We start from the raw sequence: 18,702 nt of genomic DNA, 5'->3' as shown, positions 1-18,702 counted from the left end.
CAGCAAAACAAAAGGTACAGTAACAAAGTGGTTTTACTGCGTTTTAAGAAAATTCTTGTTGAATCATTAGATTTTCACTGTACGAATATACCAGTTCGTTAAATAATTTAATTATGTTTAGAAGGACATTTAACTTTCTTAGCTTTATACGTTAAGTTGATTTTCTAACTCTAGTATTGTTTGATTTTAAGAATTCCTGTAAATCTAGTACTTATTTAAAAAGGTGAAAATTGTTATAAATAGTATTTAAAAAAAAAATGATGTGATTGCCACTACTATGATAGAATATGATTTCTTTTACCAGTATTTTCGATTGCATCCTTCACTACTATATAATTAGTTAAGATTATCATTCTAGTTTCATACTCTTCTCTATTAAGAAAGGTTATTATTATAGGGAATTCTTTGATTTTTAATAGAAAATGAGTAATCAGGATTAAAACAGTTTATTTTTATATGAATTCAATAAAATTAAAACTATATTAAAAATATTATTATTTTAAAAACTAAAAAATATTAAACTCAAAAGCCACAAAAAATTACTGATAAGTCAGTTGCTGGTTATGTATGTGTTAGTTGAATCTTATGTTATCTAACGGTTAAAATGTTCATTACTTGAAAGTGTTGAATAAGATTTGTTACGTTAGTTTTAATTTTCAATGTTAGAGTGCGTACTACTAATATAGTCGAGATATTCATGATGTACCAAAGGATATTTGTTATACTTTTGTTAAATTTGTGAAAATATTGTCACATTGTTTATGTTTGATATTCTTTCTCAACATTTCTTTTCCATAATCAACTCTTAAAACTATAATTAAATTATAATTTCAAAACTAATGACTAGATTTTATGGTTTTATCATACATTTTATTTTCTTAATAAATTTAATTATTACAAAAACTAATAAATTATTGAAACAAAGAAAATTAAACATAAAAAGCTTTTATAAAATTTAACATCTCAATAAACTAATTAGGTAGGTATACGTTAAATTTTAATTTATGAAACAAAAACATATTTTCCTTGACTAAAATATAGTATAAAATAAACTAGGTAAACCAATTCATATTAATAACTCGATTGCACTTCCGTTATATAAAATAAAATTTTCAAAATTTACTTATTTTTTCTCACACAAATATATGTCTAATTGACAGATAAAATCACATTATATAAATTAGTCAATTAATAACAACAATCAAAAACCACAGGAACATTATACTATGTGAATTTATAATAAATAATTTTAACTTAAATGTATTGTACTCTGAAATACAAAAAACTAAAGAAATAAATCACGCACGATGTGAGTTCTAAACTATTGAGTTTTTTAGTACCATCTTCTTCAGGTGTTTCAATTTTATAATATTCTAGTATCAAGTAAGTATTGATATTACGTTTTGGTATTACACTAAAGTGTTTAAAACGAAAATGAAGTATAACGCGAATTGGCTAAAAATCGATAGGAACATCAATGGGTTAGTGATACAATGGAACGGTCATCTCATTATTGTATACAGATTGTTCTAAGGCTAATTTATTTTGAATGTCATCTTTGAGTCTGAACAAAACGTGTCTGATGTCGGAACTCCCAGGTGGCACTAACCGTACGGCCTCTTTTATATCAGCAAGCGCATCTTCAAATCTCCTACAAATAATGAAATGGCATTTTAAGTTAAGTTAAAATTTATGACCTATCAATAATATTGGTTTTATCAATCCTTATGAGAAGATTCAAGTTATTTTTTTTTACCTTAAATCTTTTAGAGCTTTTGCTCTTGCATAATAAGCTTCGTATGAAGTTGGCCTTAATTTTATAACTTTTTCTGCAAACTCCACTGCTTCAGTAACTTCCTATAATAAATAAATGTTTAAGTCTTGCATTATAGTTTCATAAGATAAAAAGTTTTATTTATTGTAAATAATAAGTTACTTACGTTCAATTTTCGTTTGCATCGCGATGTATTCAGATAAAAATTAATCTGTAGTTGTTTAAATGTAGGATCTTGTTCATTTTCTGTTGGAAACTTGTTCAGTGCATATGTATACCTATATGCCGCTTCTTTCAATCTACCTTTTCGGTATAAAGTGTTACCATCTTCTAGTAATTTATTCAACAATACTAGCCTGCAAAAATTGAAACATTAAATATGAGTACATATCTATATATATATTGAAGATTTAAAAAAAAAATCATTGAAAAATGTAAAAGATTTCTTATACAATAATATCGCTACGATTTTATATTCAAGACATAATGTTTAGAAGTACAAATTGAATAAATTAACTTAGTTAAATAGTGTTAATAGTCATTTTAAAATTAATTAGTCATCACCAGTAAAATTTACTGAAATATAAAAACTTATTGTTAAATAAATTAATTTTTTTAATTTATAATATAATTAAGTAATTTTTCAATAAATTTATGGCAATGATGTTAGTCTATAAAAATAATTACATTATATCTGGTTTTCCTGAAGCCATGTTCCAAGTTGTTGGTCCTAATTTGGCACCTCTTCTTAAAAAGTTTTGTACCACAGGTATATTTCTACAGCTTATTGCTCTATCTAAAGGTCGCATACCATATAAATCAGCATGCTCTATTAATGCTCCTCTTTCCAAAAGTAACTAAAATATAAGAACACACTTTTATTATTAATTTTCCATACATATGAATTAATAAAAAAATGTATTTATTTGTTTTAGTCATTATAACTAACTTGCACTAGAGCTGGATTTCCATTTAACGTGGCTAAATCAAGAGCTGTTTTGCCTGATTTATCTGCATGATCGAGAGGTGCTCCATGATCCAACAAATATTGAGCAACAGCTACTCTTCCTTTAAGACATGCCCAACATAAAGGTGTAAGCCCCTGACGGTCATGAGCACTTAAATTAGCTCCTGTGTGTTTAAATAAAATGTAATGCGTTAAAAATAAATTATAAAATTTATCTATATGTTTGTTAGAAATAATTTAAATTCATAATACACAAATTTTATTTTTGACATGTATAAAAATAACTATTAAAAAAAATAATAATATAGAATTTTTTTTTTTTTTATAAATCTAATTTTCAAGATTTAAAATTAATTTCCTAAAGGTAGAAACTACAATGTAATGAAATTTCATCTGTCAACTCTTATCAATAATTTATTTTTTTGTAGAACTTTTTAGTATAAAACATTATTTTACTGTATATTAATCAAAAAGAAGTATAATAAATCTTACCATTATCAAGAAGAAGTTCAACGATATTTGAATGGTCCTCCGATGCAGCCATCATTAGTGGTGTTCTTTGTTCCGAATCTACAAGATCAGCCGCTATTCCATTAAGTAATAACGTCTCCACAACTTCCCATTGGCCATCGCGAGCTGCTAGCACCAGGGCATTCATACACTGTGAGTGATACATAATTAATATTATTATAAATTATCTTCATATTGTCAATATAAACCTTTAACCTTAGTATTTGTAGATGCCACTTGGGCTCCTCTGCTGAGTAATAAGGATACTGTTGATTTTTGACCATTGGAAGCTGCTAGAGTTAAGGCAGTTTCACCAGATAAACTATCTTGTCCATCCACTATAACTTCAGCGACGTCTAATAAATATTCAACGATTTCATCCACTCCTTGTCCAGCAGCTTGAATTAAAGCTTGTTGAGAAGCATCAATATGATCAACTTCTAGTCTTGCGTTCGTCACTTTCCATTCACAACCCAGAAGAAAAGCTACTACATTAAAATGGCTATTTTTAGCTGCTTCTACTAAAGGACATCTGTAAATTAAAAAAAAATTATATTTATATATATATATATATATAAGTATATTATATATATATACAATCAATTAAATTGTTGAAGAGGTTCTAGTAATTAGTAAATACTTACCTTCCAGACGAATCAGTTAAACCGGGAGAGGCGCCAGCTTCTATCAATAGCTTTACAACGTCTATATGACCTTTACTTGAAGCCATCCATAGTGGAGTTCTTCCTTGACTATTTGATACATTAACCGTCGCACCAAATTCCAATAATAAAGCAACCATATCATAAACACCTTCATTCGCATACACACATAATGCAGGAGCTTGGCCTAATAAATCTGTTATAACATCTGGAGAAGCCCCAGAAAGTAATAGTAGTCTAGAAACTTTAATATTTGGCGCATAGATATTTCTCATAGAACACAACGCTGAAGATACACTAGCTGAAACGGAAGCCATCCAATTAGCTTGAAGATCTCTCGAAGAAGTATCATGAAGTGACATATTTTTATAAATATGTGCTTTTAATATATGGTGACCAAGTTCTAGAGTCTTTTCACTGCCTAAAGGTGCTTGAAGTCTTGAAAATCGAAGAGCAATTCCAGCGTGACCATTTCTTAAATTTTAAAATGTATTTTTAAATGAAAATGTTTAGCTGGAGATGTTTATGAAATTATATATGTACCTTAAATCACACAGAAATTTTTTTGATTCATTATCTTCACGTCGCATTAACCACTCTCTGAATGATGGATGGAAGAACATGTATGTATTATCCATTCGTTTTATTAGTAAACCTGAGAGTAGCTAAATGAATAATTAAAATTGCTGTTTAATATGAAAATGATATAAATATACAAATATTTAAACTTAAACTTTAACTTACCTTAAATCTTTGTAAAAAAGCTTCCCATGTAATGAAGTCTTCAACGTGTAAAGCATTAACAGAATAATAAATTTCTAAAATAGTTAAGGGGTAAAGTGCTGCTAAACATACACTTAATATATCAGAGATTTTTTCAAATGAACTAGTTGTTGGAAATCTCAAGTTAAAATGCAGTTGATATATTTGTGCTAATGTCACAGGTAAAACCTTAAAACTTTGCGATTTCGCTACAAGATGACCTCTTTCGAATAAATCTAATGTAAGTTTAGCAAAAAGAAATGATCCAAAGCAGCTAACTTGTAAATGTTGACAGAATTTTAATTGACCAGAAGCAACGGATATCAAATTATTTTGAATGCTAGCACTATTATTGACTCGAAAACTAATATAATCCATTAAATCTTTAATCACATTTTCTTTATTCGTCGAATTTACATCCATACTAATAAAAAAAAAAAGAATGGTTTCACAACATTTTTTTTTTACATAATTATCTATTAATATGTTTTTTTTTAATAAATAACGTATTTTAGTACCTTATTTTTGTAAGAGGAAGTACAGGTAAAGCTTCTTCCAAATTAGTTCTTAATGTAGCGATAACCTTGAGCCAACTAGGAAAATTTGGTAAATGTTTAACTAAAAAGGACGCGATTGTATCTCCATGATCGGGTCGATGATATTCAGCTTCACATAGTCCATCAATAACAATTATTAAACTGTCAGTACCTATTGTATTAGTCAGCCTGCTGAGTGTGTTTAAAGGCTCTAAAACACCTCTCGTAAATGCTGCGTCAGGATCAACTATACATTCTCTCATTGATAAAGAATCCTTCAAAAGTAAACATAAAATTATTTTACTACTATTTAATAAGCAAACTAATTACTTATTATAAAAATATAGTGTTCAAGTTACCTGTAAGTTGAGTTCAGTTAAAATGTGTTGCTTGTATAAGTCTAATTGTGGTGCTTGACATAGTTGAGCTGCTAATGAATGTATAAATTCAGGTATCAGACAAGTACTATTATTATCAGCTTGGCAAAAATGATACGCAACTACTCGTGACGCGAGAGACTTGAAATCTTCTGGAAGCTTGATATGAGATGTAATTATTTGTCTGTCTTTATCGTTCAAAGTTTGGCTATCAACTAAAAGAGAAATTTTGATTTACTTATTTTTTTAATTGATAAAAATTCAATTTTATTATTTACAATTTGATTTATGACGTCCAAAACAACTATGTTCAACAAGTTGTAAAAGTAGAGCAGTTTTTCCTGTACCCGGAAGACCAGTAATCACAACTCCTGGCGATTCTGAATGGAGTGTATTATCAATATCTTGCATCAGCCACTGTCTTCCTAAAAATATTGGATCAGATTCTTGTTGGGGTACTTCAAAAAATAGAGGTTTTAATACAAGCTGCTGCTGTTGTGGCAGTGGAGATTTTCTATACTGTGCAAACCTCACTAAAAAAATAAAAATAATAATGATAATCTAAATAAATTTTAACTACAATTAGAAAAATTCTAATTCATTTTATATGCTACCTTTGGGATCTATTGGTCCTCTAATTATACCAGATCTCGCAGATCGTCTGGTTGACTGTCGTCTCGATTTAAACGAACTTAAATCATCTACAGAGCCAGCTTGTAGCGCTAAATTCACACAGACAAAGACAACGAAATCTATGTTAGTATTATAAGCTAAAGCAATTATAATTAAACCTTTATATAGATTAATATTACAATTAAACGTTATAATATTGATTAGCTTAAGTATTACATAAGAAAACAAGAAATTAAAATTTGAGACTTGAAATCAATAATGTAAATTTAAAAAAAGTTATTTTGGAGTTATTTCTGATTTTATCAAATTTAAAATCTATAGTGCCTGCGACATAGACATTACCTTATTGGTATTTATTGGTTATTATTATTTTTTTTATTCAAGACACATTAATAATTTTATATATTAATGAGTTTGGTCTAAAAATAATTTTTCTAAAGTTAACTCAATTTTTAATTTTTTATAAGTCTTCGATTATTTGGTTAATAATTTTGTTATAGAAATAACTAAAAATAACCCATTAAAATATTTATAAATTAATACAAACTTTTAATTTATTAATGATTTTATTAACTAATTAAATCTACAAACACTTTAAAATCCATAAAGCTTTTTTTTTTTAATTTTCTTACTTGTAACTGAATGTCTTCGGGTAAGGGGACTTGAAGATCCATTACTTTGTCCAGACATGGACATAAGAGATCCAATACTGTCAGATGATTGTTCTTTAGCAGCTTTATGAGTGTCAGTCTCTGAGGATGCTGTAAGTGTAGAAACAGGGCTTCCATTGCTAGAAATAGGTTTTGAATTTATGTTTACTAAAGAAACGTCATCAGAAAACGATCTTGAATTGCTATCTCTTGATAAAAGTAGTCCTAGTCTAGTGTACAATGTATCTGAATTGCAACTTCTTTGATTTAAACTTCCTCTTTGTTTAATAGAGCTACCGTCTTCATCTATAACAATATATGAAAGATACTTATTGACTTAGAAACATCAAATATCTTAAGAATAATACTGTGACCTAGTACTTTAAGTATTTTGGTGCATTATCATTCATGCGGATTAAAAAAATCATGCGTTAAACACGTTAAAGCAAAAGAATACTATTATTTACATATAACGAAAAAAGTATATAAATGGTATGCTAATACGAGGCGGAATGATAAAAAACTTAAAAAACATGATTGTTGTTGAAAGAATATTTACTGCATTATTTAAACATAATAGTTTTGACCTTCATTACAAATAAAACTAGTGTTAGTTTAATTGTTATATAGAACTACTGCACAACATTTCAAATTTTATATAATAAAAATACTAAAATATTCAATCATACTATAAAGGAAAACACGGCACACTTAAAAAAAAAAATTCTGCCTAACAAACCTCTTAATGACCATAAAGATCTTATTTTCCCCAATACTACGGAAGACCACCTCCGTTGATCTGTTATTGTTGTTGATGTTGATGCCGACATAACTTAATATTTTTATAAATATATAATTTTAGTAATAACCTACAATAGTCATTATTGGAGACCCGGGAAACAAAAGTTTTAAATAGATATTTTATTGTATATTTGTTGATGATGGGCGATTTCAAATATTTTTTTATATAGAGATTAGTTTATTTTTAGCATAAACTATAAATTATTTAAAAACTATGGAATATTTTTACTATAAAGTAGTTATAAAATTACTATCAAATAGTTCGATTGTCACTATTTAACATTTCCCATTACTAATATTTTTAATAGAGATTTTAACAAATTTAGTGTTCATAACTTTACAGTTCAATTTTTTAATTTGATGAAATGTTAAAAACTTTCGTTTGTTGGCCTCAATTAATTTTTATCTATATACACATGTAACTTACCAGAAAGAGTATTATCTGAAGGAGATCGAGATCCACTACGCATAGACCATTGATTCTTAATTGTTTTAGGATTTAAGAAAAACCGTCTTCTACTCTGAGGTGGAGTTGGACAACCTTTTATTTAATTAAAATTATTATAGATTATTTATTACATAATGCATATAATTTAACTGAAGTTATTAAAAATTGTATAATGTAAAATTTATTTTATTATCATACTTTGTGTCATTACGTCGTTGGTTTCTAACAATCTATTTGGTTTGGGTAATCTACTCGGAGAATGGTTTCGCTCCTGGGAACCTTGTCTAGACTATTAAAAAAAAGTGAAACGGAGTTAAATGTTGGGAAGTGCGGTTGAGTGAGTAGTAATTACTTGTATGTAAGGTGAAAAATTTCCATTAGTTTTTACCCTTGATCTTGTGTTTCTTGTACTTTTAACAGGATCAGGGACATCAATTGACTCCTTGGATACTGCAAAAAAAAAAAATAAGTGTACACAAAGGAATCTAACTGAAAAATGTTAAGAACAGTTTTACGTTTATAAACTAAATAAGTAAAAATCTCTTTTACCCAGATAATTTTTAGATTTCTTTAATACTTTTAGGTATTTTTTTTTTTTGGTTTCCGGTGGAACGAAAAAACTTGCTTTATAATTCGTCGTGGGAAACATATGTTAATGGGTTAGATTGGAACTAGGGTAAAACTTACATGTCAAACATAAAAAAATAAAATGTTAACGCCACATGTGTATAACAAAGGTCTGTTTATTAAATCTTGGCAACGTAATATCTTGATGATAATGAAAATATGTAATTTTATATACGAAACTATAATAAATTCCAAAGGTAAAAAGAAACTATAATTTTAACTTGACATAAAAATTATGTTTTATAAGAAAATTTTTTTGTTTATTTAATTCTATTAATTTGATTTTTCTCGTGATTATTGTAAAATATTTTGAAAATTATGCTAACTCATTGGTCTTACATGTTACTTAAGTATCGGTGAGGCTACTTTTTTGAAACTGATTTTTTCATTACAAAAGTTTATTTTAAAGAAATAAAAATGTAATTTGTACTTATGAGTTTAAAGATGAAATTATGTATCTTTTAACTCTTAAGTTTAAAAAGTCGTCTGACTGAAACTCAAGTGACATGACGTTGAAATCAGATCTTTTTTAGAATTTTCATCGCATCAGTAATTTTTTCGTATTTATGGGACAAAAACGAATTGTGTTTTACTAAAAAACGGCCCGTATTCAGACACTTTAAACAAATTATTTTTAGTGCTTAAATCACTATACAGTTATAATATGCATATGTAGAAGTAGTTCCCAGTAGTAAACTTAAATTATATAAAAGGATATATAATAGCTTTTAATAGATAATAATTTTTAATTATAGCAAATATTTACCATTATCGTTGTTATTTGCACATAACGGACATCCTTCGTTCCGGAACATACACGAATAACACCGTTCGTGGCCACATGAATCAATCAATTTTCTTTTTTTACCCTTATCGAATGGCATACCACAACTAGGACACATTTCTTCATCATCGCCCTCTTCCAATAGTTTTCTAATCGCCGCCAAATCTAATAAAACCAATATTAAGTTTCAATGAAGAAAAATAACAATTTTTATGATTTTGTTAAACATTGAAAGCATATTTCAATATTATAGAAACATACTCCATATTAGTAGTAATTATATGATTAATTATAGGGCTGAATATGTAATGTTATTTATGATACTATTTTATCAATAGGACATCAACATAATTATTTTGACTATTGTATATTAAAATAGTAAAAATATGAACTAAAAACATGTACAAATTATATATTTGTCTTTTTTAAAATGTTCTCTAATAGAGCGTTATTGCTCACATAATATTTGGTAAAATATAATGTTTTCTAATAAATATATATTATATAACTAGTTTAAATACTATTGTATCTTCAATTCCTGCTCTTTATATCAAAATATTGAAGTGCACGTGAATGACACTAAGGGCTTATTGAGTTGCTAAAATAATTATTATATTTTGAATAATTTTGAGTTGACTATAGAATGAGTATTTATAGTGCGTCTTGATAATATCGTCCGATAAATAATAATAGTTCCCTTACTTGAATTGAACAGAATCCGTTAATTTTTATAACCATTGAGGATGTGGGCTGTTGATTGTTAAGGAGCGAAACTACCGGTCAGTTTGGCCGCCAAATTGAGCACATAATAGTAATTGTTACACAACAATTGTCAATTTCAATAACAATAATAACTCAACTTAATGATAACAGGTTTTAGATTCGATATACACAACTAAAAATGTTGGATAAATTAAAAATATACTTTTTTGCCTGTGTCTTATTATTTTAAAACAGTAAAATATTTGGATATGTTATACTACTAAAAACAAAGTGTTGAAGAAAATTAATTTTACAACAAAGAAATTCTCACGAAGAATGCACTTCGTTTCCTTTTTGAGTAAAATCTCGTTTACCTTTAAGCAGCTAAAAAGTATAACACGAAAGTTCTCAGGGTAATTATGCATAGGTATACAAATGCATGATTATCATATGTCACAAAAAATAAAATTAGGAAAGTTCCTATTAGCGAAATAAAATTATTATTGGTAAGTAAATAATTTTATTTTATAAGTATTTAATTTAAAATAGTATATTCATCAATACTGACTATGATTATTTTTTTATATAATTAATTGATAAATATATTTTTAATTGACTATTTTTAATATACGACTTCAAAACTAAAGTTATTGATTTTTTATGTGGATAAAAGTTTAACATGTATCCTAATAAACAATCCTGTACTGACAACTAACCATTGGCCAACCAGTTCTAGCTTATTACTGGCTAGCGTCTCTTATAAGTACTGATTCATTATTGGCGTTCAGTACTTGGAGGACATTGCTTGTAGAGTACTGACATAATACTGGCCATACAATATTCCTAGAACAGCTCGGCCTGTACGAAAAAACTTTATTATCATAGTCATATGTCAGTGCTGGTCCAGTACTGGTAGCGGCTACTGCGTCAGAACTGCCAGTGCTGGTGCAATACTACGCATGTTGTTAATTTCTGATTTGTCAAATGTATTTACTTTTTGGCGTTTGTGATAGTAAAAATTAAAGTATATATTTATATACTTCTACACAAAAAATCATTGGATTTATTCATAAGAAGGACTTACAATGTATTTGAGCGTGTTATGAATTATTTAAAAAGTATAATGAATTAAAACAATAATTTATTTATAATATTATTTATTTATCAAATTTTACCTTTGACGAAAAGTTTAAAAAATTGTTCAGAAAAATATATTGTAATTTTTCAACGAATTGAATTTAATAAAAAAAAACATAAATTAATTTTATATTCAAACGGTACCTACCTAGTAAATTTGAGTTGAGTCTGCTTAAAAATTGAACGCTGTTAGGCGTTTTATATTTGGTTATCATCGTCGCAATAAATAATTTATAAAATCCTCGAGTTTAAACTCTTAGATCCATTGGTAAATATTTTCTGTACGGTTTTATTTTATTTTCCGCGCACTCTTAGCATAGCGTCTACTCATTTACACACATTCGGTACAAATGGTTGTTACTAGTTACTTCTCACTAGCTGCTGCCAATAAAGTTCATTGAGAGAACCGGTGGGCACGACGACTTCCCACACACGAACACACATGCGTTCAAACATCTACTTTTTATACGCGCACAGATCATTTGATATTAATACTACAACTTGTTCCATACTATTACGTTTTCATTAATGAATAAAAATATGAAATTATTAGCGTACATTGGCTACCGATTAAAATTGTGTAAAATCTATGCTTAAAAAATTAAATTATTTTTATTTTCACAAAAAAAATTACGTAAATTAAGTTATGAAAATATATAGAAATAAACATTATCTAATTAGATATTCATGAAATTAATTTGATTATGACATCCATAACATTAAAAACTGACAATAATTTCAATGAAATAGGTTCTCATTAAAACTTAAGTTAATATCCTTAAAAAGTATAAGGAATGAACTTAAAAAATACATAATAATTGATACATTAACATGAATACGTAACTAAAAATTCAGAAAAGAATTTTTCCCAAATTATTTTTATTTTGTAATTAATTAAATGGTTCATGTTAACAGAATCTCCTAGTAAATAAAAAATATAGAATTTATACTTTTGAACACCATATTCATAGAAATTTACATGTTTTATTCCTTTCTAACAGCTTATATATTTATCCACGGGGTTTATATCTTTGAAACACTTTGCATCTAAAATATATAATATTGGCAACATTTTTTTTGAAAAACAGTTGTTCATGTTAAAAAGAAAACTTATTGACATTAGTATTTTTCATGTAAATTTAATTTGTATCAGTATTTAAAAAAAAAGTTATAACAGTTTAAAATGAAAAAAATTAATTTTGAAAATATCTTTTTAAGGTAGGCAATTTTAAGATATTTTTTTAAATTTCTAAAATAAAGGCCGTTTTTTTAGTTTTAAAATTAACTAGATTAAAATAGGGTTCTTTTGAAACAAAGGTCATGCGAGAACTCAGAATTTTTATGGACAGATAAGTTTGTTCATGAAAAAGTCATATGATTTTCAATAAAAGAGTATTTTTGATGCTCTTAAATCAAAATTAAATAACTAAAAGTTTTATACAATATTAGCCATGGAAAAAAAGTATTTTATTAATATTCGCAGAATAAAGCACTACTTTAAAAGACAAAATATTTAGTTTTAGTATGTATTATTACGAAATGAAGGATAGTGATTTTCGAATACTAGGTGTATGTTCTTATAAAAATCAGTGTATACAAATTACAATATTTGTATTCATGACTGATTCTAATAATTAAAGTAATAATTAATAATACCTTCAAATTAAAGAAAAAATTTTTGTAATTATATTTAATATGAATTTGCCAATTTCTTTTATAGAAGATAATTTTTAAAATATAAAAATAAACAAATTTTTCAGGTGTGGTGAAATTCTCTTACAAACTGAAATTCTTAGAATTTTTAATTTATTTTTTCTAGAAAATACTCTCATTATCGCCAGGAGAAACAAGAGTTTTCATTTAAACGATAAAATATTACTGAGGCGTACTCTGAATTCTTCAAAAAGGATAACAAAAAATATTAAAATTCGTTCTCTTCTTTAGTTTAGAGTGATAGGTCGGTAAGATTGATTGTAACTATGTCACAAATACTTAAGTTGCCGGTTATTCTTATGCGCACAAAATAAGTAAATTATCAAAATGAAAAAAAATTATGTCACAGGATTTTTACACAATTATCTGAAATTCAGCATAATGTTCTGGAATTAATTAATAAATATTAAAAAAAAAAAATTGTGTTCTCATCATGTCCAAAAATAAAATAATATTTTTTTACACATTTTTGTACAAATAAGCAATGTTTTAATGTTATTGGATTCGAAAAAAGCCCATATATGAAATACATATAGGAATTGAATTTAAATTAACTTAACACATGACAAATTTTTTAATCTAGACGGCCTACTTAGTTTAGTTGGTTATGTGTCAGGCCTCTGTACATAGGTACAGGGGTTCCATTCTGTTGCGATGGCTATTAAGGTTTTTCAGTCGTCTCTGACACAAGCAATAGCTTTTAAAGAGGATGTCAAATGTATTAAATAATAATAATAATATTTGATTTTAAATAACAAATAAATAATGTAAAATTTTATTTTACGTTTTGTATTTGATAACCGCAAAAAATGATGAAAAAACGACAAAAATTATAGACTACACTAATTTGTAGCCAATTAAAAACTCATTCTTTTGATCCAATTTTTAAGTACCAAGAGCGTCTGTATTAATTGTAGAACTCGACAATAATGTTTATAATGGTTAAATCAGAGTTGAGTCGAGATGATTGAGTAATGAATTGTTTAAAACAAATGAGATTAAAGTATAAAAGTCTTTTAACAAGCGGCAACTTCACAATTGAAAACGATTTAAATAAATTGTATTGAGTAAAAATAAAATTAATTGACTGCAGATAATTATGTTGGCTAAACAAAAATAAATTCGTTATCGTTAAAAAAACATTATCTAATTTTAATGACCACACGGATTTTGTGAAAAACAAACTTGAAATATCGAATACATTCGTTCTCGATTTGTTTAATAATAATAATACTGAAAATAAGGCTTGATGATAATTGTGCTAGTTTAATAAAACACGATTAAAATGCCAGTTGGGAAAAAAAATTATTCCAATTGCATTTAGTAGTTCCATTTCAATACAGTATATAACTTTCGTAACATGCTGCGACACTGCAAAAATATAAGCCAAACCCATACAATATTTAAAACAAAATAATGTTGATTAAACATATGGAATATTTTATGCTGTTTTAATGTTAAATAAATGTTTCTTTCGGCGTTAATAAACTTTATAAATTGAAAAATGCTGTATACACACTCAGATGTATGTCGTAATTTTGATTTCACCTGCCGTTTTTACAACCGTCGACGGTCATCCCGCGCATCCTGGCCTCAGTCCAAATGTGCATGTATCTCATAATCACCATAGACAGAAGAAAAATGTTGGCTTGAATACCTTCTACTACAACAAAAGCTATTCGTGTGCGTATAGTTGGGTCGCAAGTAGAGCAAGACGGTGTTATTTTAATTTATTGGTACCCATAATGTATTCTAACAATGGTCGGTGCTCAATTATACCCTTAATATCCCCTACAAGGACCATTGGATTTTTTTGAAGATTTTGAAATATTTTCGCCCGTTCACTATCAGATAGTACATTATTATTTGATCTCTTTCAAACTAGTCATTAGGCTCGCGAAATAAAAGTTCTTTGTGTAACCATCATAAATCACGTTATCTAAATATTTATTTGAATAATCTACAAAAAGGCCGTCATTCCGCAGCAGCTAATTGTTCAAAATCGATTGTGCAATAATTACACAACAAGCTGCTACAGAGTAGTTTAACACAATTATTATATTGAAAATTATATGTATCGATCAAGTGTAGTACTTATAGTGAATATAATTTTATTTCATAAGGTATAACATTCCAACCGTCTTTAATTATTATTTGTTTTGTGTCTCGTTCGGAGGAATATAAAACATACAATTTACATTCTTTTAATGATTCAAACAAATTAGTTTATTTTGCAGTTCACAACGAGAGGATGTTTTTTTTGGTGAGTCGATAACACATTTTTATGTGAAATGTTAAATCATGTAAAAATGTGAACTTGTATAAAGCAATGTTTTCACACTATGGTGTTTAAATAAAAAAAAAATTATGTTTAAAAAAATTTAATTTACAAATATTTCAAAGTATGTAACTCAAATGAAAACTTCAAACGCGATTATTCACGAAATAATTCCTTTGATCATTAAAGAATGTTATTTGAAGTGTAATAAATTGGTTTGAATTTTAATGAACATAAACAATATTTGTAAAATATTGATTCATGAGAATTGTTGGCATTCACAGGATTTCTTAAGAAAATGAAAAGAAAAACATCGAGAAAAAGATTTTTTAATGAATTTACTACAGCTGATATTGTATCAATGAAAATTTTATCTTGATTTCAATTATTGAGTTAATTTATTAAACATTCTAAAACTGCTTAAGATTAATATAATAGTTGAATTCTCGTATCTTTTGGTATACATGAAACAATGCCATAAACCATATAATTTGTAGAGTCGTATAATTCGGGTGAATATATTGCGTGTAGCTATCATAGATATGAGTGTTTTGTAACATATTTTGATCTATCTCACATTGAAATTAGACGAAAATAAAAAAATAACAGAACAAGATGATCCCACTCAAGGTTCATTGATTGAGCAGTGTGTACCAATCAAATGTCAAAAAGAATATCTATCCTATCGATGATTTCCGCATGATAATTTTCTACTAATTACAAAAAGATAAACAAAATTTTTTCTTGGTCGGGTATATTCTAGTGTTGACGGAACAAAGTGTGGAAGATGAGTGAGCATACGAAAGGTAACGGGGAAAAAGCAGAGGTATAGCAGGTGTGGGTCACATGAAGCTGTTTACTGAGGATTATATTGTCCGCCTTGTGATCTCATTATACGCAAGTTAACCACCGCCTTCTCCTGGTGCGTCATTACCGCAGCCACAAGAATCACATAGAATTTATATCCCCGTCCTAATTTTCATTACACACTATCCACCTTCTGTAGTAGCGTTTTCACGGTGATCACTTTACGTCGGGTGATCACGGAGGAGAGAGAAAAAACACACGCACAATAATATTAAAAAACTCATACGCTGTTTTACGACCCACCTGCGGTATACATAATATGTTATATTACTTTGTGCATTACGGTGTAGGAGGTATATACGTACAGATACGTGTACGCGGGTTAAGAGAAATTGTCGTAATTACGACTAATTATACGCGAGCAATTGTGACCCAAGTCCATTCGAACCGTAAATATAACAGGCCATCTGAATTTATTATAATACGAACGTTTTATAACCGCGTAAGCTTACATTCGCTATTGTTTCAATGATTTATGATAAGGTTATTATAAAAGCAGTTCGAAAAATATATATATCCCGAAAAATCTCTACTGCCTATCGAAAAATACTTTTATTGTGGTTCACTGAACGAATAAAAAAACTTGTATTTTTTTTATTCATAAATTTGATGAGATCTGATAGAGATATAAAAACTTTACCGTTCCTGTTTCCCTTCTTTTTTGACTAAGTTGTAGGTGTAACTCTAGATATTTAATCAACTAATAAAACATTTTATATTTTATATCATCACATGTTTACACATTGGTGTAGGTATTACAGAATGTATTTTTATTCCGTTATCACGTATCATATGATAATTGATTCGCTAAAATCTGAGTATAACTTAATTAAAAATCACGTATTTGGAGAAATCTGAATTCACAGCTATACCAGTTAAACGTTAACTATATCCAATATTGATTACGTATTAGAATTAAACTCATGTTTAAATTTATGTTTAAAAATGTCGAAAATAATAAAATATAAGCTCAGTTGCGTTCATTTTTTTTCTAAAAAAATAAAAATAATGATTAAGCCGATAAACCACTATGGTTCACTAAAAATTTTCTAGTTTCTAATTTAAAAATCCTATGGAGCAAAATCTCGACTTTCTTTTCCAATTTCCATGTCATTTTTCATTAATTTTAAAATACTTTCTTCTGAGTAGAATTCGAAGTCTGTCTATAATAATAAAACCTTATTTAATGTAAATAGGAATAAGACCTTACATCCTTGTCAGTCCGAATGACCGTTAAGTTAAACGCTAGTCCACTTTACATATTGCGGTAATTCTGTTAAAAACGTTGATGCGGTCTTAATACCCTTTCTTTCTTAATCCTCTATAATTCCTATGCATTAAAATAATTACAGTGTTTCTCTTATGTGTCGAGGTAACTTGGTATCAGATAGTAGTATAATAAATTGTTCCCAATTAATTTAAGAATAAGCCAACAAAAAATAAAGTTGGAAACAAGAAAAGCAGGACAGTTAAAAAATATGCAAAAAAAAAACTTGTTTAAACATAAATTAACAGTTTAAAACTTTTAAAATGTCCCATAAGACCATTATAAATTTTGAAATTTTTTGTGTTTTAGACACATTTGATTTAAATGTGTCTAAAGTGCATGTTTAAAACGTAACAACTCCTATAAAAAGAAAATTTCATTAAGACAGTTGTCGATTTCATATGAGCGATAATAAACATTTTAATATCATAATGATATATACACATCTGGAATTTATATTATAAAGATGAAATAGTATTAAAAAGTACAGATAATACCAAAATTAAAATTAATTTCGATAATTGTACTATAATTAATATTATTATTTTTAGACTTAAGTTGGTATCTGAGATTTTTTCTAATGATTAGTTTACTTTTAAGAATAATTTTTAAAATTGAAATAACCTAACATAATATTAATAAAAGATAATTGTCGAGCAATAATAATACCATGTGTTGTAAGTTATAAAAAAAATACCTAAGAGAATATTGCGTCCCAATAACTATATTTACATTTTTCTATTGAAAAAAAAAAAAAGAATTTATAGAAAAGTTTTTCTATTTGATTTAAAACTAACATTTACATTTGAGTGAATTAGTTATTTGATGCAATTAATATTGACATAAATATTTTTTTTTTAATCAAATTGATGAGCTAAAAAAGATACTGAATATTTTGTTGATTTTTAATATGGTACCTCCATTATGCAATTCTGGTTAAACCAATGATTTGATAAGGTACACATATTTTTACTAAGTTTTGTATTAATAGTGTAAAAACATTTTTAATATAAACTATATTAGTCGTTATTCAATAATAGTACAATCAAGGCTTAATCAATTTGTCTATTGAGTTAAACTACAAAAGTTATAAAATAAAAGTTGATACTTCATAAAAGATTTAAAATAGTAAATTTTGACTGCTGTTTTAGAAATACTAATAATTATTATAATTAGTTGTGTAAAAATTTAGTGTTTTAATAAAATT

The 18,702-nt window shown here is 27.1% G+C and overlaps 1 protein-coding gene across 5 annotated transcripts in view; it reads right to left on the bottom strand.

Annotated features, from left to right (window-relative positions):
- Nucleotides 1-938: 938 nt before the first annotated feature.
- Nucleotides 939-18,702, bottom strand: part of LOC126906618 (protein TANC2) — a 76,996-nt gene continuing 59,232 nt past the window's right edge. For 2 of the 5 annotated variants that reach the window (XM_050687296.1, XM_050687297.1), the window contains 20 exons: nucleotides 9,514-9,696; nucleotides 8,473-8,570; nucleotides 8,319-8,409; nucleotides 8,100-8,213; nucleotides 7,611-7,703; nucleotides 6,854-7,177; nucleotides 6,203-6,310; nucleotides 5,867-6,121; nucleotides 5,571-5,803; nucleotides 5,194-5,486; nucleotides 4,658-5,099; nucleotides 4,457-4,578; nucleotides 3,896-4,387; nucleotides 3,468-3,783; nucleotides 3,234-3,402; nucleotides 2,724-2,905; nucleotides 2,462-2,631; nucleotides 1,941-2,130; nucleotides 1,757-1,857; nucleotides 941-1,651 (listed from right to left, as the gene is read on the bottom strand). In XM_050687296.1, the coding sequence (XP_050543253.1) occupies nucleotides 1,483-1,651; nucleotides 1,757-1,857; nucleotides 1,941-2,130; nucleotides 2,462-2,631; nucleotides 2,724-2,905; nucleotides 3,234-3,402; nucleotides 3,468-3,783; nucleotides 3,896-4,387; nucleotides 4,457-4,578; nucleotides 4,658-5,099; nucleotides 5,194-5,486; nucleotides 5,571-5,803; nucleotides 5,867-6,121; nucleotides 6,203-6,310; nucleotides 6,854-7,177; nucleotides 7,611-7,703; nucleotides 8,100-8,213; nucleotides 8,319-8,409; nucleotides 8,473-8,570; nucleotides 9,514-9,696 (4,145 nt within the window). In that variant the 3' untranslated portion in view covers nucleotides 941-1,482. Of the gene's footprint in view, nucleotides 1,652-1,756; nucleotides 1,858-1,940; nucleotides 2,131-2,461; nucleotides 2,632-2,723; nucleotides 2,906-3,233; nucleotides 3,403-3,467; nucleotides 3,784-3,895; nucleotides 4,388-4,456; nucleotides 4,579-4,657; nucleotides 5,100-5,193; nucleotides 5,487-5,570; nucleotides 5,804-5,866; nucleotides 6,122-6,202; nucleotides 6,311-6,853; nucleotides 7,178-7,610; nucleotides 7,704-8,099; nucleotides 8,214-8,318; nucleotides 8,410-8,472; nucleotides 8,571-9,513; nucleotides 9,697-11,518; nucleotides 11,786-18,702 lie in introns of those variants that run through there. The other 3 variants (XM_050687294.1, XM_050687292.1, XM_050687295.1) reach the window with 3 other exon arrangements.

Source organism: Daktulosphaira vitifoliae, unplaced genomic scaffold (genome assembly GCF_025091365.1).
Source record: "Daktulosphaira vitifoliae isolate Bord-2020 unplaced genomic scaffold, ASM2509136v1 Scaffold_5, whole genome shotgun sequence".
NCBI classification, from domain to species: domain Eukaryota; kingdom Metazoa; phylum Arthropoda; class Insecta; order Hemiptera; family Phylloxeridae; genus Daktulosphaira; species Daktulosphaira vitifoliae.
This window is presented reverse-complemented; position numbering and strand designations above follow the sequence as displayed.